The sequence below is a fragment of the Bos indicus x Bos taurus genome, chromosome 10, assembly GCF_003369695.1.
Source record: "Bos indicus x Bos taurus breed Angus x Brahman F1 hybrid chromosome 10, Bos_hybrid_MaternalHap_v2.0, whole genome shotgun sequence".
NCBI lineage: Eukaryota > Metazoa > Chordata > Mammalia > Artiodactyla > Bovidae > Bos > Bos indicus x Bos taurus.
In genome coordinates, this window is record NC_040085.1 from 79,427,280 (window position 1) to 79,454,112 (window position 26,833).

Consider the following 26,833-nt stretch of genomic DNA (forward strand, 5'->3'; position numbering starts at 1 on the left):
TAAAAGGACAATGAATGGAAGAGGCAGAGGCATCTGCAACTGAGAGTCAGGTAAACTAAATCCCTGGAGAGGAGAAGCAGAGTAAACAAGGGAAATGGTAAGGGGAGAGCGCCTGCGATGGCTTGCAGACACCTGCGCCCCGCTGTCCGGATGATGTGTTGGGTGGAATTACAGGATGAGAGACCAGAGGGAGCAGGCTTGGCTTACAGCTGAGCTTTTGGCTCAAGAAATCTTATAAGATTGTTTCAGATCAGCTCAGATGTGCAACTCCCCCCTCGGAAGAGGTTTTCCTGGCAGCCCATCATCAAACCAGAATGACAGGGGCTGGGTTGTCCCTGCACCCCAGACTGGGCCCAGGTACAACCCCCCAACCCTGGATCCGGAGCCTGGGGGGCACACGTGGGAGATCTCTGACTTTCATGTGCTGAAGGGAATGGCGCTTCAAGGGTTCAATCCTTGGGTTGGGAAGATTCCCTGGAGAAAGGAAAGACTACTCCAATATTCTTGGCTAGAGAAGGACAGAGGACTATGGTGGGCTACTGTCCATGGGGTCGCAAAGAGTCGGACATGACTGAGCGACTAACACTAAGAAACAAAATTGCAAGTATCCTAAGGCATCAGAAGCTGGAGATGAGGAACCCTGAAAGATCACATCCACGGGGTTGGGATCGGTCAAGGCGTTCTCGTTCATGAGGGGTTCTCCTGTGCTCTAAATTGAAATAAAAACATTGCCTACTTCGGTCTCATACTGTTTCAAGTTAGAAGCAAGGACAATGGCAGAGGTGTCAGATGAGCAGGAGAGAAGGGTGGTCACACCATGGCAGCCTCCAGGAGCTGGCGGGGGCAAGGGGAGGGGGCTTGGCAGCTGCCCCACCCTCAGTTGGATCTCGGGGACAAGTGGGACCCTCAGAGGCTTGGGAGCTGCCAGAAATCCTCCTGGACGACCACCCCAGGGAATTTACCCTGGGAAGAGGCACACAACTCTCTGCAGAAGGACATGCAAATAGGGCTCCGGATAATCAAGGTGGGGAGACGCCATGATGCCACAAAGGGAAAACAGAGGACAGGAAAGGACAGGCCTGAACAGCCGGGACCCTAGGGTGCAGGGCCTAGAGCGCAGCACTGCTAGGTGCGGACTGCACCCCAGGGGGCCTTCTCCCAGAGAAGCCTGTGGAGCCTGGAAGAGAGATCTTACTCCAGGCTCCGCAGGCCCGACAGGCTGCAGATAGACCGCCGCCTGCACAAAGAGCCAGGGTGATGAAAGGGCAGGAGGGGCTGATTTATGAGCTCGGCCTGGAGCCGAGCAACAGGGCTGGCAGGGATAGATGAGGAGTCTGACTGGCAAGGGGGGCCAGCAGGGGTGGGGGTGCTCCCGAGGCCCAGTCCTGCATCCTGCAAGAAAGGGGCCATGATTGGGGGATCTCTGGGACTCAGTCCATCCAGATTCCTGCACCCCCAGCTCCCTGGGAGTCTTGGGGTCTTCCCCCTGCCCCCGCTGAAGCTGCAACGCCTTCTCCCCTGGGGTGTGGCTGGTTCATCAATTGGAGCGAAGATACCACACTAATGTGAGACACTCAGCATCCTAGGAAAACCGGGAGAGGGCTTGACGAGAACTCTGTTTATGTCGTCACTGTTTTTCTGTCCATCTAAAAATGCTGTGTAAATAATTAGCTTAAAAAAACCCAAAACAAACTAGTTTGTTTTCTAGAGGGAAAAACAAGGGTCCTGAGGGTCAGAACAAGCGTGGGGGCTGCTGATTTCTCTGTCTCTGACCCTAGGGCTCTGCTCACTGGGTGTCACAGTTCCAGGCTCCCCAAGATCACACTCTGGGGAGACTGGATCAAGAGCACTGGCCTCAACAGCTTCCATCTCCTAGTGTTTCCTTGCCACCTGTTTCTTCCTTGGGTCTCCCCTGTGTCCCCGCTCCTGCCTGGCTGCCCTTGACTGAGGATGTAGTGAAGTCTCTGCTTAGTCACAGCCAAGTGGGCACAGCATGCTCTGCTCCAGGAATTTCTCACTCAGACCAGTCCCCCCAGTACTGGCTCTTCTCCGAGGTAGATGGCCTCCTCCCCTCCCTGATTCTTCCTCTCTGAGCCAAGGTCCCCTCTGATTCATCTCCCTGGCTCCACTCCCAACATGTCCATCTCAGGGAGGGGTCAGGAGGATGAGCTGGCCTTCCATGGAACTGGAGAATGGCACAAACTGTCCTATGTCCTCAAGTTGAAAGTGAAAGTTGCTCAGTTGTGTCCAACTCTTGGCGTCCGACTCATGGTCTGTATTCCATGGTAAATGGAATTCTCCAGGCCAGAATACTGCAGTGGGTAGCCTTTCCCTTCTCCAGGGGATCTTCCCAACCCATGGATCGAACCCAGGTATCCCTCATTGCAGGAGGATTCTTTACCAGCTGAGCCACAAGGGAAGCCCAAGAATACTGGAGTAGGTAGCCTATCCCTTCTCCAGTGGATCTTCCCAAGCCAGGGATCAAACCTAGGTCTCCCACATTGCAGGCGGACAATGAGAGATGAGAGGGAAAAAGAGGAAAAGTTCTATTTCCTCCACACAGCCCTATCGGGGGTGGACCAGAGCAGTTTTTATCTGCCCAGAAGTAGAAACAAGCTGAATCCAGGCTCAGCCAACACAGCTTTGCAGTTGAGATGACAACACAATAACTAAGTAAGTGGATACCTTTATGAATGAGAAAGTAAGATAAATAGATAAAATAATGGATACAGGTGAGTCTTCTGGGACAAATGTGTCCTTTCACGAGACTGCCGCTCTCTCCTCCTCCACATCTTTGTCTTCCACAACGACTTGTTCAGGAATCCGTCCACCTGTGGTTTCCACTCAGGAAGAGCAAGAGCCCAGGAAGGGGGTGGCGGACAGTGTGAAAGGTGGGAACGGACTCAGGACCAGGCCGATGGCCCTCTTTCATCTTCGGATGGTCCCTGTCTGACTACAAGGCCCCATCACGCAGGCCTGACAATTCCTGATGAGAAGAGCGCAACCTGAAGATGGGAAGAACAGTAAAGTGCATCTGGAAGGCCTGGTTCTAGGGCCAGAAGCTCTTCTACTTTTTTTTTTTTAATTTGGCTGCTCTGGATCTTAGTTGCAGCAGGCAGGATCTAGTAGTTCCCTGGCCAGGGATGGAACCCAGGCCCCTGAATGGGGAGTGTGGAGTCCTAACTGCTGGACCACTGGGGAAGTCCCCAAACTCTGCTGCTTTCCTAACTTCCTCAAGCATTGGTATACATTCATCTACACAACTGCAGCCATGTCCTGAACAGGGGTGCTGTAAGAGCCAAAGAGATGATGAGATGGTTTGCATTAAACTCTATTTCTTTTTTTTTTTTTTAACTCTTTTTCTTTTTGAGTTAGGTTTATTGTTTTGGCTGTTATCAAAAAAAATTCCCCACCTTCTGCTAACTTCTTGAGTTGAACACATCTCATTCATTTTCTTAAAACTGAAGTATAGTTTATTTACAATGTTATGTATCTCATTCATTATACTCTTTTTCTTTACTAAATACTTAAAATATACTTAATATACTTAACTATACTTAATACCTAAGATACTTTGTCATACAATTCTTAATTTTAGTATGTGGCATTCCAAAAGGCTTACATGTAGAGTTTTTCTTTTCAGTTTTGCATATTTACTAAATCCCATTTTTTTCCCTCCTGAATATTTTAAGTGTTTAAAAAGTTCCAAGTATATGGGATTTTTGTGGGATGAGAAATTATTGACTTCTAATTTTATTGTATTATGATCATAGATCATTATTTTCATCCTCTTGATCTTTTGGTATATATTGATGCTTGGTTTAGGCTAATCTGTGGCTGCTGCTGCTACTGCTGCTAAGTCGCTTCAGTCGTGTCAGACTCTGTGTGACCCCATAGACGGCAGCCCACCAGGCTCCCCTGTCTCTGGGATTCTCAAGGCAAGAACACTGGAGTGGGTTGCCATTTCCTTCTCCAATGCATAAGAGTGAAAAGTGAAAGTGAAGTCGCTCAGTCGTGTCCGACTCTCAGTGACCCCATGGACTGCAGCCCACCAGGCTCCTCCATCCATGGGATTTTCCAGGCAAGAGTACTGGAGTGGGGTGCCATTGCCTTCTCCGAATCTGTGGCTAATTTTTGTAAATATTCCATGTATTATAAAACATATATTTTCTCTCATTTTGGAGTGCAGTGTTCTATGTAACCATTAGCTGAGCTGTTCAAATACATATGTTTTAAAATTTGGCTGTGCCAGGGCTTAGTTGTGGCCTGCGGGACCTTTACTTGTGGCATGTGGGACCTAATTCCCTGACCAGGGATCTAACCTGGGACCCCGGAATGAGGAGTGCAGAGTCAACCACTGGACCACCAGAGAAGTCACCAAACATTTTATATTACTCCTTTTTTTTTGTTAAAAACTTTGCACTCTGGTTGTGGATGTGCCAATTTCTCCTTGAAATTCTATCTTCTGTTCTTGCACTTGCTGACCCATGGTACATTATCTGCCTGTGCATTCTGTAAGTTAATATGACAAGGTTCTCTCTTAAAGTGTTGTTCAGTCACTCAGTCGTGTCTCTTCGTAACCCCATTGACTATAGCATGCCAGGCTTCCCTGTGCTTCACTATCTCCCAGAACTTGCTCAAACTCAAGTCCATTGAGTCAATGATGCCATCCAATCATCTCATCCTCTGTCACTCTTCTCCTCCTGCCCTCAATCATTACCAGCATCAGGGTCTTTTCCAATGAGTCAGCTCTTCACATCAGGTGTAAAGTGTAAAGGTCTGTAAAATGTGAATAACATGATCACCTCTCAAGCCTTTGCTTCTCTGCATCCTTCCCCACTGCAAGTGGTCCTGCCACACCTGACTCCCCGTTAGGATACTTCCCCCAATCCTGACATTGGGTTATCTTCTTGCACTTGTTTCACTTGGTTCTTGTCAATCCCCTCCAACCACTGGCACCCTCCTCTCCAGTTCTATCCTCTTTATCCAGAAATGTCAAGCGAGCAGTGGAGGAGGAAAGATACGTGGCATGTACCAGCACTAGCTCTAGCCCACGCTCCAGAGCTAGAGCCAATGATAGAGCCCTTGGCAAGTCCAGAGCTGGGACCAGCTCCAGTCGCCGCCCTAACACCAACGCCAGAGCTAGGGCCAGCGACAGGACAGAGCCAGTGCAGAGGCTCCGCCAGTCCCTGGACCAGCTCGCACACCAGCTGCAGGGCTACATTCAGCTGTAGCTCCAGCTCCAGTACCAGTTACAGATGGAGAGTCAGTGCGAGCTGCCAGCGCTGGCACTAGAGCCAAAGCTAGAACCGGCTCTAGGGTTTCCTGTAGCGATTTGAGCATATTACAGTCGTTTTTAAAGCCTTTGCCTAAAAAGTCCAATGTTTGGGCTTCCTCAGGGATGGTTTCTGCCCATTTTCCCCTGCTTTGAGTGGTCAAAATCCTGTTTCTTTGTATATTTTTCTTTGTTGAAAACTGAGCATTTGAATATTATAATATGGTAACCCTGGAAATCAGTTTCTCTCCCTTTCTCAGAGGTTACTGTTTTTGATTATTGAAGACTGCAGTCATCTGTTTAATAACTTTCCCCAACTATTTTTGTGAAGACTGTCATCCTGGGTCATGTATGTTCATTTGAAGTCTCTGTTTGACTAGTATTTTTACAATTTTTACCAGAAGCTAAAAACAAACAACTCATCTCTTCCAGTCCTTATAGGCTGGCTCTTTGCTGTCCACTCCTGTAACACTTAGCGAGCAGCTTATAACTCTGCTTTAACCTTTACTTCCTGTTTCGACCAAGCCCAGCGACCAGCCAGAGGTGAAAGCTTAGGGTCTTCTCAGGTCTATTTTGAACATGCATCCTGTCCTGGCCATGCATGTAGCTTTCTAAATTCCCTAGTACACAGGGTCATTTTCGAATACCCCAGTTTCTCAAAGAAACTTCCTAGTGTTTCTTCCCAGGCTTAGGTGGTCTATTGCAGTGAGTTGGCCAAATTGTTCATTCGGGTAATTCATTCCATTATTTTCTTTCAGTAATTGTTTTTCTTCTCACAGCATGTGGGATCTTAGTTCTCTGACCAGGGATCAAACCTGTGCCCCGTGCAGAGTATTACCCACTGTACCACCAAGGAAGTCCCTCAGCGGTGTTTTATATTTTCAGAGTACAAATCTTGCATCTCCTTGGTGGATTTTATTCTTTCTGATGTTATTGTAAATAAAATTGTTTTCTTAATTCCTTCTCACTTTGTCCATTGCCAGTATACAGAAATACAACTGATTTTTTGCATATGTATCCTGCAACCTTGTTGACTTTGATATATTTTGTGTAGTCTTTTTTCCTTAGGATTTTCTAAATATATCATCATGTCATCTGCAAATAGCTTTATTTCTTGCTTTCTAACTTTGATGCCTTTTATTTTTCTTGACTAACTGCTCTGGCCAGAACCTCAATGATGAATAAGAGTGTTAAAAGCAGTCATTCTTGTCTTGTTCCTGATCTTAATGGGAAAGCTTTCAGTCTCACCAGCTGAGTATGATGTAGGGTTTTTATATATGTCTTTTATCATGTTTCAGAAATTTCCTTTCCTTCTAGTCTATCGAGTGCTTTTATTATAAAAGAGGGTTGGATTTTATCAAATGCTTTTCCTGCACCAATTGCCAATTGAGATGATCATACGGTTTTTCCCCTTCATTCTACTGGTGTATTACATTGATTGATTTTCATATGAACCACCCTGCCTTGCCTGGGCTAAATCTCTCTTGATCATGGTGTATAATGCTTTCAATATACAGCTGAATTCTGTCCACTAGTATTTTGTTAAGAATCTTTACATCTATATTCATAAAGGATATTTGTTTGAAGTTTTCTTGTAACGTCTTTATATGGCTTTCGTGAAGGGGGATACTGACCTAATAGAATGAGTTAGGAAGTGTCCTTTTGCTTCTATTTTCTGGCATATTTTGAGGACTGATATGAAACACTGTTTAACTGGTAGAATTTACTAGTGAAGCCACTGGCCTTCAGATTATTGGCTAGGAGGTTTCTGATTACGGATTCAGTCATTTGTTATAGATCTATTCAGATTTTGCTTCTCCTTGAGTCAGTCTTGGGAGTTTGTGTGCTTCCAGGAATGCATGGGGAACAAAGCTCTCAGCAGGAGCAACTTGGCCCAGCTTGGCCCATCCCTGACGCAGAGGTCAATGGGCTCCCAAGGACAGGGATGAGAATGCAGCCTTGCAGGCTCAGTATTTTGGACTTTAATGTAATGAGCAGCTAGTCTGCATTTTTAAGGTCCCTCAGGCTGCTTTGTGGAGAATGTGGTTGGGTGAAGTGTCAGAGACCAGGGACTGGGCAGCCACAGTTGTCCCGGTGGAGATGCTGACGGCAGGAGTGGATGTCAGATGTATTCTGGAAGCAGAACCCACAGACATAGTGATGGGCTGGATATGGGTAAGGTGTGGAGGGTCTCAGGTCTCTAGCCTGAGCTCAGGGTTGACAGTGGAAGCGCCATCCCTGAGATGGGCAAGATGAATGCAGCATGTGGGGGCGGGGCAGGGGCTCAGGAATTCCACTTTGAACTGGAGATTCTTAAGTCATTTCAGGCCCTAGAGCGCTGACCCCTCAACAGGGGTAAAAAGGAAAGAAAAGGAAACATCTTCCTCACAGGGTTCTTAAGAAAATGTGGCGGGAGCTGGGGTTCCCTTAAGCACACCAGCTCTGCACGAATCCCTTCGCCGGTTCAGGACTGAGTCTTGTCTATTTCCTCCTTTAATCCCTTGAGATCTGGCAGTTCTGGGTCTGGGGCCTGGTCTGAGCTGTCACTGGGTAAAAGTCTCTGCCCTGTCTTCAGACTTTCCCATGGAAACTGCCCCCAGAGGCATCTGACCTTCAAAACCCTTAACTACCTACAGATGGGCAAATTCACTGGCCAGTTACCCAGCCTCACCCTGCCAGGGGTTTAAGGACAGTGTTCCCCAGCACATGTTCCCTGCCTGAGCTGTCTACACTTCCCTACCTCCTTGGCAGGACGGCAGTCTCGACAGCCCCCCAGTCCTGCGCTCCCTTTCAGCTAGCTTATTCTCCAGGAACGGGTTCTCCTGACAACTCCTTGTGCTTCCAGGGGTTCCTTCCTGACGTAGGCTTTAGCCCAGGCCCATGCATCATTCCGACACCTAGATGGGATGTCAGGAACAAGACAATGTTTCTGGAAAGGCAGTTTTTACAGAGGGCACCCAGCATTGCTCTTTGGCTTCCTGGGAGATTGTCCCCAGAACACAGAGCACAGTTCCCTGTGGGCTGTGGCAGAGCAGAGACTGGTCTATCATCCTTCATCCCAAAATGACTGGGGTGGTACGCAAGTGGATGTGGTAGGTAAGCAGATACTTGATGGAGATGACAAAAGATTGCTTTTCTGCCCTGTCCCATGGCTCCAGGACTCTTCAGAAGACTGATGTATATAAGGATAACATTTCAATGGATTATCCACGTGGGTCTGTGTAGACTCCTGGGCAGCAGAATGAGACCTAAGTTTGGGATATCATCTTTCTGGCTTATTTTAAAACATTTAAAATAAACACTTTAGTCCTCTTCATAAGGACACAATACCTGATTTTTCCTCATGCAGGTTTGTATCAATTCATCTACAACTCTCAGTAGCCACCATCTCTGAGACGGGTGATGGAAGAGCGTACAGTTTGCCCCTAAGAACAGCTTTCTCTTGGCAGAGTTTCTGCAAGGGAGAACACTGGGTACTTGAGTATTAAGAACAGAAACAGTGTGGGAAACATGTTCAAGGCAGAGGAACAAACTTGGTCTCTATAATAATCTGCTAGCAGCACTTGTGAAAAAGGCTTAGGAGTCGGAGCTTATGCTACTACTGCTGTCACTTCAGTCGTGTCCGACTCTGTGTGACCCCATAGACGGCAGCCCACCAGGCTCCCCCGTCCCTGGGATTCTCCAGACAAGAACACTGGAGTGGGTTGCCATTTCCTTCTCCAATGCATGAAAAGTTAAAAGTGAAAGTGAAGTCGCTCAGTCTTCACGACCCCATGGACTGCAGCCTACCAGGCTCCTCCATCCATGGGATTTTCCAGGCAAGAGTACTGGAGTGGGGTGCCACTGCTTATGAGGATGAAGTAAATCAGTGAGGCAAGGCTGTCACAGAAAGGCTGAGGGGAGCTTCTGCTATATTGAGAAAAGTCCAGAAATTAAACCAGCGAGGGAGTCCTCCCACACCCAACCCCCACAATTTAAAACATGTCCAAGGGGTGGGAGTCAGGGCGCTCCTGAGGGAGACAGGCTTCCCCTTGGCTAGGGGAGAGCTCTCCTCAGTTGGAGGGGTCTGAGGATGGACGTCCCCCAAGGCTAGCAGCGTCTGAACAGAGGCCAGAAGAGCGCTCGGCAGGATATGGTTTGGGAGAGTCAAGTCTGGGAAGGTTCCTGAAGCAGACGCTGACCTTGACGGTCCCTTTCACCCCGGAGAGAAGGGCTGCCATGGGCCTTCTCAGCACTGACGTCCTGTAGGTTCCTACGGAGGCTTCACCGGGGACTGGGCACTCCAGGTGCCAATCCCAGAGTTCTCAGCCCCTCAGCACCCGGACACACTGCTTTAGTGCCCTCAAGGGGTGGAGCTGAGAATAAGCTCCAGGCCTCTGTGCCAGCTAAGCCATGGGGTGGGGGCAGGGGGATGACTTGTTACCCGGGGCAGCATTTCCCCACGTCTGGGACTCGACCGCACGTCTGGGATCATTTCCAGTGGTATCAACAGGCATGAAATAACCTCGTCTTATACAAAGGAAATCATCCCTTGTAGCCTTGTGGTTCTTATTCCATTTCCCCACATCTATTGAGGGGAATAGATGGGTGCTGGTGTGTCTGACTCCATGGTCACATCCCTTAACCTCCCTGTGTACAGACACCAAGTCTCATGTGTAGGCACAGTATTGGGCTGTCATTTCATAACACCATTTGTATTAATTTTTAGTTACTTTCTATTTATATCAAGTGTAAACTTTTCTTTAAAAATGCATTTAAGGAAATGAATTAACTTAAAAATATTAGAAATTTATTTTCATCTGGGTTGAGATTAGAACAGCAGAAGGGCCCTTGAGGTTAGTGGCTGAGGGACAACTGGCAACTGGGGAGATGCCAGTGAACGACCAGGGGCAGAAGGTTCAACACAACGGAGAGTCCTGCTCTGGCCCTCAGGGTCTCAAAGACAAGTCTGGAGAGTCAACTAAAAAGATCATCTTAGGGACCTCTCGGTGGTCCAGTGGTTAAGACCCGGCACGTCTACTGCAGGGGACATGGGTTTGATCCCTGGATGGGGAACAAAGATCCTGCATCCCACATGGATCCTGCATCCCACACGCTGTACTGTGTGGCCACAAAGAAGAAAAAAAAGATCATCTTATGAAGAAAGAGAAAATGGGAAAGCTACATGTTGAAAAAAAGGTTTATCTTTTCTTTAAAAGAGTTATAAAATTTACATAGCTGATTAAAGTCTCCTATGGCAAAACTGAAGTGATCTAAAAGACTTCTGGCTGTCTTGACTCCCAAGTCCAATACACTCTTCCATTGCGACCCTTCATCTCTTTTCTTAATTTGTATTTATTCATTATTTATTTTTTCTTTTTGGCTGTGCTGGGTCTTTATTGTTGTATGCAGGTTTTCTCTGGTTGTGATCAGGGGTTACTCTCTAGCTGTCGTGCACGGGCTTCTCTTGTTGTGGAGCATGGGCTCTAGAGCACAGGTTCAATAGTTGTGGTGCATAGACGCAGTTGTTCCACGGCATGTGGGATCATCCCAGATCAGGGGTTGTACCCATGTCTCCTGCATTGGCAGGCAGACTCTTTACCACTGAGCCACCAGGGACAGCCCCGACCCATCATCTCTTATAGATCCCACAGTTCGTTTTCTTTAGAAAACGTGGTCTGAGGTTATACGTAAGTGATCAGCATTTCAAGTGTACAAAGCGGTGGCTGAGGTAGCAGGAGGCACGCTGGCAGGATGAGGGGTGTGAAGGCTCACACGTGGGCTGAGCCCACTGCCGCCGGCGTTCCCCACACTGCGAGGCAAACCTGGGGCTCCTTCCTCGCCCGCCAGCCCTCCTGGTCTCTCCTGGGGACCCGACCTCCTGAGCTTGGCTCTCCTTCTGGTGCCCAGCCTTGGCTTCATTCCACTTTGATTCTGGTCAGCTCCCACCTTCCGTCTCCACAGAGTCTCAGAACCAAGGAGTGAAACTACAAGAGACCACCACCACCACGCGGCGATCAGGCTGCCCTGGCTGTGATCGACCCCCTGCCCACTCTGCCATCCCCACTCCCCATTCCGCGGGCCCCCCACCAGGCCCAGCCTTGGGGTTCTTCCTGGTCCTCAGGCCATCCTGTGGGCACGGGTACCTTCTCGAGGCTGCGTCGGTGGCCCACGCTGATGAACGTCATGCCCAGCTGCTGGCCGACGCGGTACAGCTCGCTCTCCACCTCCTCGGTCAGGGCACTGGTGGCTTCATCAAGCACTGGGGACAGAACCCAGAGGGAAAATGTGGGGCCTGCGGTCCACCCACCTCTGCTGCTCCTCCAGCCCACGCCCACCTCTGGCTGGGACCTGATGAGAGGCTGAAAACTGCTCTGCCTTCCAGGAGCCCTGCCTTAGGAAGGCCATGGGCCATAGAAAGAGAGGGTGAGGCTTCATGTGGGAAGCCACTGCCAGCAGCAGGACAAAATCCTTCAGCTTGCTATGGATGAACACCAGCCACTGCCTTGGACCACTCAATCCGAGAAATCCTAGTTCCCTCAGTTCCTAGAAAAGTTCATACCTGCCATCTCTCTGCCAGGTACGGCTGGGGAGATGGCAGAATCTGAGGACCAAATTCAGAAGCCCTCTCAAGGCTGCCTCCAGCTGCTACACTGGCTCAAAGCCTAAGACTCGGTAGTTTAATATACAGGGGCTTCCCAGATGGCTCAGTGGTGAAGAATCTGCCTGTGATGCAGGAGACTCGGGTTTGATCTCTGAGTGGGAAGATCCCCTGGAGGAGGAAATGGCAACTCACTCCAGTATTCTTGCCTGGAAAATCCCACGGAGAGAGGAGCCTGGTGGGCTACAGTCCAAAGGGTCACAAAGAGTCAGACACGACTGAGCAGTTTTATATATACCTGAGGATGCCAAGCACTGCCGCCTCATGGGCAGAGTTCTGCTGTCCCCCTCGGCAGGGACAGAGACGCCTGGCCAGGCACAGGTGTGCTCTCCTACCCGTACCCATGACTCTCCAGGTGCCCTTGAACCACACGCCGCTACACCTTGAGCGCACACAGTACCTGGACGGCACATGCGCCTACAGGGCGAACCTCACCTGCATACTTCGGCTGCAGGTAGAAGAGCCGGGCAAAGGAGAGCCTCTGCATCTCTCCCGGGGACAGAACATCGTACCTGCGGAAAGGGAAGTGGAGAGGCCGGCTGGAGGAAGGAACATATAGCCTGGCTTCTGCACAGAATGGTCTGGGGAGGAAGAGGCTCTCACTGTAGAGACTGTCCCATACCCGCCCGCCCCACTTTCCCACTAGAGCCCCACTCCCCACACGAGACAAGGCCAAAGCTCTGTACGCAAGGACATGAACCAGGCCCCTAATGGGCAAGCTATGCCCTGGGATTCGGGGTCAGGAGTCAGTTCATCCCTTGCCAGGACCCCTGGGAGCCACTATCTTTGGGGGAGCTGTTTCTGGAGCACCCCAACCTCCTCCTTACCAGTTCCAATCGACCTGCTGGTCCAGACCCTCTGTCCTTGCCACCAAGCTGGACTGTAACACACCAGAGGGAACAATGGGTCCATGGAAGGGCCCATCCCTGCCTCCTCCCATCCTGAGGACCGCCTCAGTCCCACCACATACATCTATCCCTGGCAGCTTAGTAAGCAGCGGCTGGGCGAGCAGTCTGCCCAAAGCAGAGAGGAGCAGTCCATCAGCTACTGTTTAGACTTGCTGGAGCGTGGGGACCAGACAAAGCAACCTGACATGGTGTTATCATTGTTTTAAAAATTGCTACAGAGTGAACGCTGCTTGTTCCCCATACCTGGCCAACAGCTCCCACTGCTGATTTATATGCCCACCCCTACTCCCCTCCCTCGCCCCAGGCTCTGACCTCCAGACCCTGGCCAGGGACAGCACCTGTGTGGTTGGTGCCACCAGGTGGGCTTGGACCTCAGGGTCCTTGCCCTCACTTACCAGGCCTGCCAGCTCCAAGAACCTCATGATCCTCTCATCATCAGTAGAACCTGCAAGACGCAGAAGTCAGTGCCTCTGGGCGGCCAGAATAGATGGGGTGCACCATGACAGGGGGCGGGCAGAGGTGGGGCACCAGAATGGGGCCCAGGGTTCTAAGCGACAGGTTACAGCACTTAATACACTAGGGAATGGCCAGGGAAGGATGTGATCCGTCCCTTCCCTCCCATGGGTGTCTCTCCTCTGCAGGGGGGAAGACAGAACAAGGTGAGGTCAGGGTACAGACCCTGAAACAGTAACCAGTCAGAGGAGGCAGTGGAGGGGACCCAACCAGAAACCAGCAGCCTGGTGGGGGGCCTCCCCCAACAGGCAGAGAAGGAACAGTGGGATGGGGGACATGTCCCGAGGGGGCCCAGCTCACCTGAGTCTGGGTAGATCTCCTTCAGGGGATATATCACCTGGTAAAACCACAGGGGCCTGGGGTAAGGGCCAAGGAGAGATGGGACGGCACACAGCCCACCCTCGCTCGGAAGCAGGAACCGCCAGAGACCAGGCTCCTCTCCACCCGAGGAGAGGAAGCAGCATTCTGGCTGAGGAGCTGGGCTTACAGACAGCAAGGAGGGCCCCCAGAATCCAAGCTGGTGCTCAACAGATACGTGTGATATTTGGCTTATGGCCCCCACAGGTTAGCCTGCCTCCGGGAGCTGCCCTGAGTACATGGCCTGACCCACAGATGTGAATATAAAACAGGAGCAGTCTGTCACCTACCATTTAGACCTGCTGGAGCTTGGGGACCAGAAAAAACCACCTGATGTAGTGTTATCATTGTTTTAAAAATTGCTACAGCGTGAACGCTGCTTGTTCCCCGTACCTGGCCAACAGCTCCCACTGCTGATTTATATGCCCACCCCAACCCCTCCCTCGCCCCAGGCTCAGACCTCCAGTCCCTGGCCAGGGACGGCAGGCCGGCCCCGCTGGGCCAGCACCTGTGGTCAATGCTACCAGGTGGGCTTGGACCTCGGGGTCCTTGCCCTCACTTGCTAGGCATGGTTCATTTATGCCCTGCCTGCTGCACCAGCTCTCTGGGGCTGAGACCTGTCACCCTACCAGGGCCAGGTTGGGAGGTGGGGTGGGTCCCGGGCTGACCTGCTCCCGAAGGGTCCCATCAGTGAAGAAAGGCTTTTGGGGCAGGAACAGCACCCCATGGGGTCCAAAGTCCGCCAGCATCTGCACTGAGCCTGTAGGGCCCACAGAAACCTTTGTTTGGGCATCTTCCGAAAGGTAACTGCTCCTCACTCTCCTCCAAGGGGCTTGATCCTTACAGACAGATGCACACACATACCCACACGCACACACATGCACCCCAACCCCCCAGGCCAAGGCTGGCTCAGAGACGGGCCAGGCTGGTCCTCACCCCGTGCGCTTGCCCAGAGGCCGCCCAGAACCCGGAGCAAGGAGGTCTTGCCGGTGCCCGTGTTGCCTGTGATGAGCAGGCTCTGTCCCTCAGAGATCTTCAGGCTCAGGTCCTTGATTAAGGGTTTGTGAGAGGAGGGGGCGCAGATGCAGACCCGCTCGAGGAGGAAAGCTGTATCTGCTGGCTCTGTTGCTGGCCCTCCCGGGCCCCTGGGGTCCAAGAAGGGAGGAGATGAGGGGAAGATAAGCACTGTCAGTGCTGCTGGGAGTAGGGGAGCCCCTTCTCCTCGGGGGCGAATCACCTCCAGACTGGGGGAAGGGCTGCCATGGGCTCAGTTGTGACCTCAGAAATCATATGCTGAAATTCCAACCCTTGTACCTCAGAAGGTGACTGCATTTGGAGACAGGGTCTTGAAAGGGGTGAAAGTGAAAGTCGCTCAGTCGTGCCAACTCTGTGACGCCATGGACTACACAGTCCATGGAATTCTCCAGGCCAGAACACTGGAGTGGGTAGCCTTTCCCTTCTCCAGGGGATCTCCTCAACCCAGGGATCGGACCCCAGTTTTCCGCATTGCAGGCAGATTCTTTACCAGCTGAGCCACAAGGGAAGCCCAAGAATACTGGAGTGGGTAGCCTATCCCTCCTCCAGCGGATCTTCCTGACCCAGGAATTGAACGAGGGTCTCCTGTATTGCAGGCGGATTCTTCACCAACTGAGCTGTAAGAGGTGAGTACATTCAGAAGAGGCTGTGAGGGTAGGGCCCTAATCCTGCAGGACTGCTGTCCTTTTAAGAAGAGGGAGAGACACACCAGGGGGCGAACAAGCAGAGAAAACGCCATGGAAGGATGCAGTGAGAAAGCAGCTGCCTGCAAGTGAAGGAGCAAGGCCTGGGGAGAAACCAATGCTGCCGCCACTTTGACCTTGGACTTCCAGCCTCCATAACTATGAGGAAATAAACTTCTGCTCTTTAAGCTATCCAGTTTACGGTGGGTAGCTATGGTAGCTATGGGTGTCCTATGGTAGCCCTGGCAAACTGAGAGAGGTGGTCTGGGCATGTACTCTGTGGCAGGCTGGGCCAAGTCCTGCCCTTGACTGATCTTAATCAGTCTTACCAGCCAGGTACCAAAGCGGTTATCCCCTGGCAGATAAGGAAACTGAGTCCGGTGGCTAAGTAACTGCCTCAGGGGCACAGAGCTGCATCTGTCTAGTTCTAATGTCAAGAAGTTTTCACAGCCTCACAGTGTGATTGAAGGTCAGAAGGGGAATGGAAATACTAACCTATTCTGGAGTTTCTGGCTCTCCGTGGATGCCCATCTTCCCCACAGAACAGCAACTCCAGTTTCCTACAGTCCCTGCCCCAGTAGCCCACCCCAGTCCCTGGGTTCAGAGATGCATGAAGTTTTCATTCTTAACAGAGGCAACAGTTAAGGTGTTAGCTCCTAAGAAGAGAGTTGAGCACAGTTCTTGAAATTCAGCCTGTTTCCTTTTTTCAAAGCTTACTCTGCGGCCTCCATCCAAACCACCTCCTATGAACTAGGAGACCCAATCCCCACAACAACCCTAAGACGAAGGTTCCACGAACATCTTCCTATGGATATGAAGATATTGAGAGCGGTTAGGTAAACTGCTAAAGAAAAGTGAGGATGCGAGACAAATCCTCAATGCCCAGAAAGGTCAGAAACATCCCAGAGCCTTCAAGGATACATGAATGAAGACACCTCTGAGCCTGTGCGGGGACAAAGAACAGACAGGCCCCAAGGAAAGAGGCGGGTGCAGCAGGGCTCCGTAGGAGGAAGAGGGAAGAAAGGAAGAGGAGGGATGCTACTTGGAGTTTCATTAGCTCAGGCCCAGGCAGATGGGAGGATGGTGTAAATGAACAAAGATGCCGCAACCGTGACATGGATGGTGAACATTTACAGCACGCCTGCACACGACACGGGTTTCTTTCATTTGCTCCGCCGGACTGTCCTGCCAGCTGAGAAAGGGCCAGTCTCCGGGGCGGTTCCATGGCCCGCATGGTCCATCACTGTGCTGCCGGCCCAGGGCTTACCTGGCCAAGTCCCACTGGCTCTCATCCAGAAACTCCCCATCCTGTGACTTCAGGGTCATGTCCAGCAGGGTCTCCTGAAGCTCCCCGATCCTGGGCAAGAAGTGAAAGCCTGAGGAGGGTCTAGGGGCCCCGGTGAAGGCCTTTCTCCTTTCTTCCTCTCACGCCCACAAGTATTTGGTGAGTTTTTTTCTGCTCTTTTATTTTCCCCTTGGCTACTTCTCCCAGCAGCACACACTTGGCTCAGGACCCGGCGGGGCCGGAGGCAGCCTCACCTGTGTGTGTAGCCCGCCACGTCGGAGAGCGTGGTGCAGAGGTCGATGAGCTGGCTGAAGCAGTTGATGAGATACATGCACACGAAGGCGTTCTGGACAGGATAGAGGGCAGAGAGCCCAGGCCTTGACTCCAAGGCCGAAGGGCAGGGGAGCAAGTGTGACTGGGGGTTGGGGGAGCGTTCCCCAGGAGGGAGGCTCACCTTGCTGACTAGGCTGCTGAGCTCTGTGGGGCTCAGGTCTCCGTAGACACCACTGAAAATGGGGATCGCAATCACAATGTAGCTCAGGATGCTGCCCAGATAGTCAAACATGTTGATGCCGACTGCAGAAGACACAAGAGACCCAGGGTGAGAGACCCAGGCATTGAGCGTGTGTGCTCCAAGGGGAACAGGAGGCCAAGCGGCGTCTCAAGTGATTTCCCGGATTCTCACTTTCCTGAGGACACTCACAGCAAAGGCAAGCTGATCAGTGCAGAGAGGGAGGAGGGGCTTGTGGGGGGGCGGGTGCCATAGACTATCCCCGCCCCGTGGTTCCTGCCTCCGGACTTCCTGCACCTACTGTACAGCCAGAGCTCCTTGGACATCAGCTCCCTCTGGGTCTTCAGGAGTCGCTGCAGCCTGCGGTCTGTCCTCATGTGCTCCACGTGACCAGCCCTGATGATAAAGGCCGGGATGTCCACCGGGTATAGAGAGCCTCTGCCAGGCTCCTCACACTCCCCTTTCGGGACCAGGCCCACCCAAGTGATCTTTCCTGCAGACCCTTTTGGCCACTAGCAGTCAGCCATTGCTGCATTCATTCAACCTGGTTTTGCCTGTGGAAACAACAGGAACTCTATAGAGTGGGCAGACCTGGTTCAAATTCTGGCTCTGGCCAGTGACTAGCTGGATAACACTGACAGGTTATTAAGCCTCTGAGTGTCAGTTTACTCATCTATGAGAAGGAGCTTATAAAACCTATGTAATAGGCTCACATGAAAATTTCTGAATTTAAAGCGCCAGACATATGAGTGGCTCCCGATAAAAAAACTGCTGTTATTAAACAAATATACACTGAGCAGTCACTAGGTGGCAGGCTTGGTGCTAGTCAGCCAGACAGAGGTGGATAAAACAGCCCGGCAGGCAAATGCATGCCTTCTCCACCTGGAACATATGGAAAGTGTTACATAAGCCGTGTGTCTGCAGGACTATGGAAGCAAACAGGCCTGATCACTAAGGGAGTCTGGGAAGGCGCCCAGGAGACGGTGACTTCAAGCTTCAAGGATGGGCAGAAATTCTCCAAGCAGAAAGGTTAGGGGAGGACAGAGAAGGAATTACAGATTTAGTATCAAGGACAGAGAGGCTGCAGGAGAACAAACTCAAGAGCCCCAAGAACCAACCTGCTCGCCCCAGGGCCCAAAGCTTCATGAGCAGAGGTTGCAGAATCCAAAAACAATTTAGCACAGGCCCAGCTATACCTTTGCCAACAAAGGTCCGTCTAGTCAAGGCTATGGTTTTTCCAGTGGTCATGTATGGATGTGAGAGTTGGACTGTGAAGAAAGCTGAGCACCGAAGAATTGATGCTTTTGAACTGTGGTGTTGGAAAAGACTCTTGAGAGTCCCCTGGACTGCAAGGAGATCCAATCAGTCCATTCTAAAAGAGATCAATTCTGGGTGTTCTTTGGAAGGAAGGATGCTAAAGCTGAAAGTCCAGTACTTTGGCCACCTCATGCGAAGAGTTGATTCACTGAAAAAGACTCTGATGCTGGGAGGGATTGGGGGCAGGAGGAAAAGGGGATGACAGAGGATGAAATGGCTGGATGGCATCATCGATTCGATGGACGTGAGTTTGAGTGAACTTTGGGAATTGGTGATGGACAGGGAGGCCTGGCGTGCTGCAATTCATGGGGTCGCAGGGAGTCCAACACGACTGAACTAACAGCTATACCTGCTCCCGACAACAAACCTCTTTCAGGCATGCTGAGTGCATACTAATTTGCTTCAGTTGTGTCCAACTCTTTGCGACCCTATGGACTGTAGCCCACCAGGCTCCTCTGCCCATGGAATTCTCCAGGCAAGAATACTGGAGTGGGTTGCCATGCCCTCCTCCAGGGGATTCTCCTGACCCAGGGATCGAACCCACATCTCTTTCATCTCCTGCACTGACAGGTGGGCTCTTTACCACTAGCATCACCTGGGAAGCCCCTCAACCTCTCTCATAGACTCCTGAAACTCTTGGTGCCCCCCAAGTGGTGGCAGCTACAAACTACAGCAGAGATGGACAGAAGAGCAAAGTCCTGGGGCTATTAGATCCAGGTGATCCAAGGACAAACTTCCATTCCTTAAACACAAACCTCTGGGCCCTTACTATCAATCCAAACAAGAGTCCAGAGTTCTTACAGGAGGCAGAGTTCAGGGACCTGCCGTGGCCACAGGGGAAGGAATGGGATTTCACAACACAGCTGTCAGGACAGAGTCTGTGGGGAGCAGGTCTTCTAATCTGAGAGGCTCCACTCCCTCCCACGCCACAGAGACGCAGGATCAGAGGTGGACGTCACTGGGCTTCGGGCACTGGTGGAAAGCCACCTTTTTACAGACAGAAAAACAGAGGCAATGCCTTATAGTCATCAGCAAGCTAATGAAGCAGGCACTCATTTCACTAAAAACAAATTCTGCCCCGCGCTACACCAAGAGGAGGAAGGACTTGTTTCAGAAGCAAAGCCACGGACAGAAGGATGAGGCAGATGAGGACAGTGAGACACGGGGAGAGGGTCACAGCCAATGTGAGGATGCCTGGCCCCCGGCCTTGGCGATGGTGGAAGGATTGGATGATTTCACCTTGCCTTCTCTGCCATCTATCTCCCTGATCAGTTCTGATGAAGCAGATGGGCAACTATCTCAGGAGACTCACCTGAAAAAAGCAGCAGGCTCAGCGTTCACCCGAATCTGCATGTGCTTGAACCTGGGCAGACCAGAGGTAAATGTGTGCTGACGGTGGGCAGGACTGGGCCCTCTCCTTTCAGAGTCCTGGATCAACAGGACCTCCAGGCAAAGAGGAACACGGCTCCCCTTCAACACTGTGGCTGCTTCAGCCCAACCCTTCCCTGAACTGTCACAGCGTGGGAAATCCCAGGCCTGGGTGGGGTGGCAGGAGCCCTGCAGACAGGGCAGCCCCTTGCCTCGCTCCAGAGAGGACAGGCGCGTAACTGCCACCGCCCCTCCTCCTCCCAGGGCCAGGTCTGAAGGAGGCGGCCAGGAAGCGCAGAGCAGGGCCCAGATCCACGGGCTGACTTGAATGAGGGCGTCTGGAACAGAAGCATGTGAGAAGGCCAAGGGATGACAGCGACGAGGGCCAACCAGTCACCATTCTCACTGCTGCTCATGTATCATCTCATTAATTCCCCTTACGATTCTCTCCATCGGGGACAGTACCATCTCCATTTTAGAGATGGGAAAATGGAAGTTAGAGAGGTTAAAGACCTCCCCCAAGAGCATGGCTAGTGACTGGCATAACTGGGGTTTAAACTCAGGCAGCCTTTTTCCAGATCCCATTCCTTATGCCTTATGCCTGGCCCAGAAACCCCGAGCAAGGGAGACACACCTGAAATCCCCCTCCAGCTTCTCCTGCTGCACCAGCTTTGCCACAATGGGACCCATCACCACTCTGTTCACCACGGTTCCCAGGATGAAATACCCGAAGATGCTCACAGGCCCGAGCCAGCTGGTGCTGAAAGGTGGGAGACAGGGAGGGTGTGGAGAGGGACATATGCCCGCAGGCCTCGGCCCTGACTCCTGCCCCCGTTCTGGGCAGCCTCTGTCCCATCTCAGAGCCCTGTGGGGCCTCTACTCCTACGTGGGGGCACCCAGTACCTGGACAGTGACACATTAAGGGCCAAAGGGAGGGCCGGGGTCCGAACACACAAGATGGGAAGACTTCCCGGGGTGCAGGTGGGAAGGAGGAAAGACCTCTCTGGACCCTGACCCGGGAGTGCAGACTCCCCTCCGGCAGGGGAGTGAGGGACTCCGGGGAACCAGCAGGTAGAGGAGGACGGGGGGCATGCCAGCGGGAGGAGAGGCTTCACCTCCGGAAGCACTGGTAGGTGTAGTAGACGAGGGTGAAGGGAGAGATGATCAGCTTGCTGGCCATGCTGCTGAGCTGCCGACAGAACCGCTCCACGTCCTGGCTGATGCGCTGGTCCCTGGAGCCAACGACACACAGTGACTGGACCCAGGGAGCTGGGCTCTAGGGTGAGAGCTAAGGCAGCTCCAGCCTACCTCTTATTCTGACCTTGCCTTGCAACGACTCCATGGGAAGAGGGACCCAGGCAAGGGCTGGTCTCCTAAACGCAATGAGACCCTTAGGATCTTCAAACAGGGTTGTGGAAAGTGGCTTCTTATGGCACTTCAGCCCACCCCTCAGAAAAAAAATGGCAACTGAACGGTCCAGCACCCAAGGGGCCTGAGCTGGCTCCAAGCAGAGCCAAAGAAGGACTCGAGGGTGGGGGACCTGAGTTTCTGGATGATCAGGAAAGCCATCCGGCTTATCTCACTCCTCCCAACCTCTCCCTCACGAGCCGGAGCCCGCCCCCATTTTAGCTATGTGGCTGTGGAAGCTCTGGATGGGTTCAACCATGGAGTAGATGCCTAGAAGAGAAAGTCAAGAAGCATCAGGGTGGGACTTCTCTGGTGGTCCAGTGGTTGAGAATCCACCGGTTTCTCAGGTTCGATCTCCGGTCAGGGAACCGAAATCCCACATACCACAGGTTGACTAAGCTCGTATGCCTCAACTAAGACCCCATGGAGCCAAATAAATAAATAAATATTAAAAAAAAAAAAAAAGAGAAGGCAATGGCACCCCACTCCAGTACTCTTGCCTGGAGAATCCCATGGACGGAGAAGCCTGGTAGGCTACAGTCCATGGGGTTGCTAAGAGTCGGACACAACTGAGCGACTTCACTTTCACTTTTCACTTTCATGCATTGGAGAAAGAAATGGCAACCCACTCCAGTATTCTTGCCTGGAGAATCCCAGGGATAGAGGAGCCTGTTGGGCTGCTGTCTATGGGGTCACACAGAGTTGGACACAACTGACGTGACTTAGGAGTGTTAAAAAAAAAAAAAACAGCAGCATCAGGGCCTCCCAAGAGCCTCCGCTGCAAAGCTCTGCATAAGTTGAGGAAAGGTTACTTCAGGCAACAAAGAGCTTAGAAGGGTGGTGAGTGGGGAGGAAATGAGTGTGAAGAGAGACTCCATACGTCCCATCCCAACACCAAGGCCACAATGACTCCTAACTCCCAGGGAGGCATGAGCCTGGGCCAATCCCTTGCATTCTCTGGGCCTCAGTTTCCTCACCTGTAAGGGAACCTAGAACTCAGTGAACCTGAGAGGTGACAGAATGGGGACAGGCATCCCAGACTGAGTCCTAGACAGCAGCAATTTTTTACTGGTAAAAATCAGAGTGCCCGTTTTCTTGCTTTTTTCTAGCAAGGACTTTTATCTCAGTCTTTAGAGGGTGCCTTGTTTGGAGGCCCAGGATATGAAATGGACAAAAGGGAGCTGCTCTTGGCCTCTTCTTTCAGCTCCCCTTCCTCAGGCATGCAGAGCACCCTCCCACCGTGGCTCCGGGCAACAACATTTGCAGATAACTGCAGATGACCTCATGGGGTCCCAGCAGGGCCTCTGGTGGGCTGAGTCAGCCCAGATGGATGAACCCCGTAGAGGGTGGCCAGGACGGACAAGGGGCGCCTACGGGTTATCGACGTCATCACGCAGCACGTTGAGGGTGTAGTACACGCGGCCGCGGAAGTAGAGGCGGTGGAGGTGCTCAGTGAGGTCCTTCCTCCAGCTCACATACAGCAGGTTGCAGGTGAACTGGTCAAAGCTCTTGAGCTGAGCAGTGGGGGAGACAACGGGAAGGGAGAGATGCATAATTCTTCCTGCAAGCGTCAGCTCTCAGCTCAGGCTGGTGGAAAGCCTCTGCCAACCAGTCCCAGCCCAAAGTCTGTCCACTCAGCACTGGGGCCTGTTAAAGCCTCAAGTCATGGGATTCCTCCCTTCCTCATTCACTCATATGTTCAATCCTTCACCAAAGGACCAGCCCCCACTTGCCTCTGGGGATTGGGGACAGTATCTTCTCTTCCATTTATGTTATTTTTCTGCCCCCCTCAAACCTGGAACAGGGTTCTATATACATAGGTGCTTACTGACAGCAGACCCAACAGAAGTGCCAAAGTGTGATGAGAAGTGCCTCCCCCAAGAAAACAGGTAGTGCAGCCTGACAGAGAGCATTAGGCTTGAGTCCTAGCAGAGCCCTGCCTCTCATCATTTATGGAGCCTCTGTAGGCTAAGCACGAGGGAGGTAACAGTGCGTTCACAGTCTAGTGAAAAAACAGTCCCAAGGGTGTAAGGAGTGTTAGAGCAGAGGTAAACTCAAAAGGATTAACGGGACTTCCCTGGTGCGCCAATGGCTAAGACTCTAAGCTCCCAAGGCAGGGGCCCCAGATTTGATCCCTGGTCAGGGAACTAAGATCTCACATGCCTCATGGTGCAGCAAAAAAAAAAAAAATCAGTAATTCAAAGGGGGGGAGTTGGGTAAAGGAAACATGAAAGAAAAGTTGAGGATGATCTAAAGGAGGTGATAGCAGAGGAATCATGAAAAGTCAGCAGGCATTAAGCAAGTGAATGAGGGGTTCGGGGAGGAGGCCGTTCCGTGAGGAAGCAGCAGGTGCAAAGGCTGGGAGATGTGACAAGTGCCAGGCTCAGTCACAGTCTCAGTGCGCCAGAGGACAGCAGCAGCTCTGGCTGCTGGGCCCTGTTTTCAGGGGCTCTGAGCTCCCTGAGGCAAGACTTCTGGGAACAGAAGTGACAGTGATCTTTTCTGTTAAATGCTGAATTAAACCAGAACCCTGTGGCCAAGCCCCAAGAGCTTGAAACAATTGCAGAAATGGTCTCATGTGGGCCAACCGGCAAGATCAATGCCCTGCCTAGAGTTCTGACCCCGTGTTCCCAGAAGAGGGAAGGAACACACACGCACAGCTTGGTTCCTGCTTCCTGACGGCTAAGTCCCACCGGGCACTGGACAGACATCATACTAGGCTGGAGGAGAAGAGAGATGTGGGGAGAAGACCTTACCATGGATTGGAGGACGATGAGCACCACAGACAGGAACGTCAGGGTCTTAAATCCATTTAAATCTTTGTTTCCTAGGACTCCAAAGTATTGACTGGGGATCAAGCCAACCTGGTAGATCACCAGTTGTTCTGGTGGGAGGGGGAGGAGTCAGGAGTCAGTAACGAGGGGTGAGAAAAGTCAGAGGAAGGCTTCTCGTATCTTTGTGTAATCAACACCCCAAAGAAGGAAAAGGACCCCACGAGCTTGGGCTCATTCACTCACCCAGGAGGGCCACACACAAAAGGGTCAGGAACATCAAGGCACTCTGTGATGACCAAGAGGGAAACAAAACCTTCTGTATCTGCAGGAACCGCTGGAGAAATTGCAAATCTAACCTGGGTCTGAAGAAGAGAAGCAGAGAGAAGCCTAAGAGGACAACAGAGCCTTAGAGAGCGGTGACTAAACTTATCTACACCTGTTGTGGGTTGGGGCTGAGGCCACACAGAAAGAATGTTTTACAAATGCTGAAGATGGTAGGCTGGGAACAGACCAGGGGATTAAAAAGGAATTTCTTTAAGTTGACAATGCTATGAAAGGTTAGGACTTCCCTGGTGGCTCAGACAGTAAAGTGTCTGCCTACAATGCGGGAGACCCGGGTTCAATCCCTGGTTCAGGAAGATCTCCTGGCGAAGGAAATGGTAACCCACTCCAGTATTCTTTCCTGGAAAATCCCATGGACGGAGAAGCCTGGTAGGCTACAGGCCATGGGGTCCCAAAGAGTTGGACATGACTGAGTGACTTCACTTTCACTATGAAAGGTTATTTACCAAAAACCTTTAGCTAAATTAATAAAGAAATTTTAGCCACAAGACAAGGAAACCCGCTACATCCATTCTCAAATAAGACCTCCAAATCAAAAACTAAAAAGCAGGAAAACTCACAACTTTAACTTAGAATTAAGTATTTTTGTTCAACATTGTGCCATAGATTCAAAGACTTGGAGAGTGGAAAATAAACAAGGTAATAAAATTTGCAGAGTGGAAAATAAACAAGGTAATAAAATCCAGGCATACAAGAAATTCCTGCCTCGGGAAGACAGGAAATCCATAGAAAAGTGGGAAAAGGACTTAGATAAGGGGAAATGCAAATACTTAAAAGAGGAAAGTTAACACAATGGAATACCACCTTACACTGATTAAGTTGATACACATTAGAAAACCCAAACAATACCAAACCCTGGATGGGTGGGGGTCGATGGCTGAGGGGAAACAGGAACCTTTAGGCAGTGGTGTTGGGACACTGGGTGTGATCACTCCGGAAAACAAATTTAGCAGGATTAAGTGTGATCAAGCATCCTACCCTGGGGTGAACAATCCAAAGAAAAATCTAAGCAATCTAAGTGTCCATCACTGCAGGTGCTACGTCGCTTTAGTCGTGTCCGACTCTGTGCGACCCCATAGACGGCAGCCCACCAGGCTTCTCGTCCCTGGGATTCTCCAGGCAAGAACACTGGAGTGGGTTGCCATTTCCTTCTCCAATGCATGAAAGTGAAAAGTGAAAGTGAAGTTGCTCGGTCGTGTCCGACTCTAGCGACCCCATGCACTATAGCCTACCAGGCTCCTCCGTCCATGGGATTTTCTAGGCAAAAGTACTGGAGTGGGGTGCCATTGCTTTCTCCGAGTGTCCATCACTAGGAGAATGTGTAAGTTAACTGCGGTCTCAAGACCGTAGCACCACCCAGCACTCAGAAGTGAAAACTAGATTACTATAGCATGCACGATCTCAAAAACACAATGTTGAACAAAAAAGTTTTTGAAAAATCACAGCATGTTATGAAGTTGGAAGGTAGCTGTATCTTTTCCCCAAACAGCCCCGAGTAAGACGTCCCAAGGCCCGGCCCTCTTCCCCAGCCGCCCTTCTAACCTGCCGCCAGGCCGGGGCCCGGGCCCCCGGATCGCCATGAACAGGGATCTGGCCGACGCGGGAGCCGGGCAGCCCCCGGGTCAGCTCCGGGCATAGTCCGAAGAGCGCGCTGCCTGACGACGAGGGGCGGGGCCCCGGTTCGGGGCGGGGCCTGGACCCGGCTACCACAGAGACGGGCGGATAGAGAGGAAGGCGCCGGGCGACGTAGCCGCTCCCGGAAGCGACCGACTTCTCTAAAAGAACCAGAGCGCTGTCTGTCGACCCGGCGCCTAGAGCGCCCTCTCCTGAATATGAACAGATTCCCCTTACGCAAGAAGGCGCGGAGAATGTGACCGAAGTATTTGTAATTCGAATTATACCTGTTTCGAATTATACAGGAACCAGAGATGAAATTGTCAACATCCGTTGGATCATCGGAAAAGGAAGAGAGTTCCAGAAAAACATTTGCTTCTGCTTTATTGATTACGCCAAAGCCTTTGACTGTGTGAATCACAACAAACTGGAAAATTCTTCAAGAGATGGGAATACCAGACCACCTGACCTGCCTCCTGAGAAATCTGTATGCAATTCAGGAAGCAACAGGTAGAACTGTACATGGAACAACAGACTGGTTCAAAATCCGGAAAGGAGTAGGTCAAGGCTGTTTATTGTCACCCTGCTTATTTAACTTATATGCAGAGTACCTCATGCGAAATGCTGGGCTGGATCAAACACAAACTGGAATCAAGATTGCCGGGAGAAATATCAATAACCTCAGATATAAAGGCGACACCACCGTAAAAAGCCTCTTGATGAAAGTGAAAGACGAGAGTGAAAAAGCTGGCTTAAAACTCAACATTCAGAAAACTAAGATCATGGCATCTGGTCCCATCACTT

At 51.3% G+C, this 26,833-nt stretch overlaps 1 protein-coding gene across 5 annotated transcripts; it reads right to left on the bottom strand.

Moving 5' to 3' along the window:
• Window positions 1-10,042: 10,042 nt before the first annotated feature.
• ABCD4 (ATP binding cassette subfamily D member 4) lies at window positions 10,043-26,112 on the bottom strand. 5 transcript variants are annotated; one of them, XM_027552415.1, is made up of 19 exons: window positions 25,958-26,112; window positions 24,317-24,435; window positions 24,056-24,183; window positions 22,674-22,813; window positions 21,008-21,124; window positions 20,527-20,652; window positions 19,837-19,887; window positions 17,509-17,603; window positions 17,151-17,272; window positions 16,951-17,042; window positions 16,679-16,768; window positions 14,630-14,838; window positions 14,362-14,453; window positions 13,637-13,673; window positions 13,219-13,268; window positions 12,743-12,795; window positions 12,351-12,427; window positions 11,401-11,516; window positions 10,043-11,241 (listed from the first exon to the last, which is right to left on the bottom strand). In XM_027552415.1, the coding sequence occupies exons 1-19, from the start codon at window positions 25,993-25,995 to the stop codon at window positions 11,173-11,175; spliced, it is 1,821 nt and encodes a 606-aa protein (XP_027408216.1). In that variant the 5' UTR covers window positions 25,996-26,112; the 3' UTR covers window positions 10,043-11,172. The 5 variants fall into 5 exon arrangements, with proteins under 5 accessions (XP_027408216.1, XP_027408217.1, XP_027408219.1 ...); XM_027552416.1 differs by lacking the exon at window positions 19,837-19,887 and having other exon boundaries at window positions 25,958-26,094; XM_027552418.1 differs by lacking the exons at window positions 24,056-24,183; window positions 24,317-24,435 and having other exon boundaries at window positions 25,958-26,094.
• Between the last annotated feature and the right edge of the window lie 721 nt (window positions 26,113-26,833).

What these genes read in the sequence shown, in the direction of transcription:
- ABCD4 (XM_027552415.1), bottom strand. Translation starts at nt 25,995, where the DNA reads ATGGCGATCCGGGGGCCCGGGCCCCGGCCTGGCGGCAG. An exon ending in TCAGCAGCCTAGTCAGCAAG is followed by an intron (nt 17,043 to 17,150) that starts GTGAGCCTCCCT and finishes TATCCTGTCCAG; the next exon opens with AACGCCTTCGTGTGCATGTA. An exon ending in CAGCAGGTCGATTGGAACTG is followed by an intron (nt 12,428 to 12,742) that starts GTAAGGAGGAGG and finishes CCCTTTCCGCAG; the next exon opens with GTACGATGTTCTGTCCCCGG.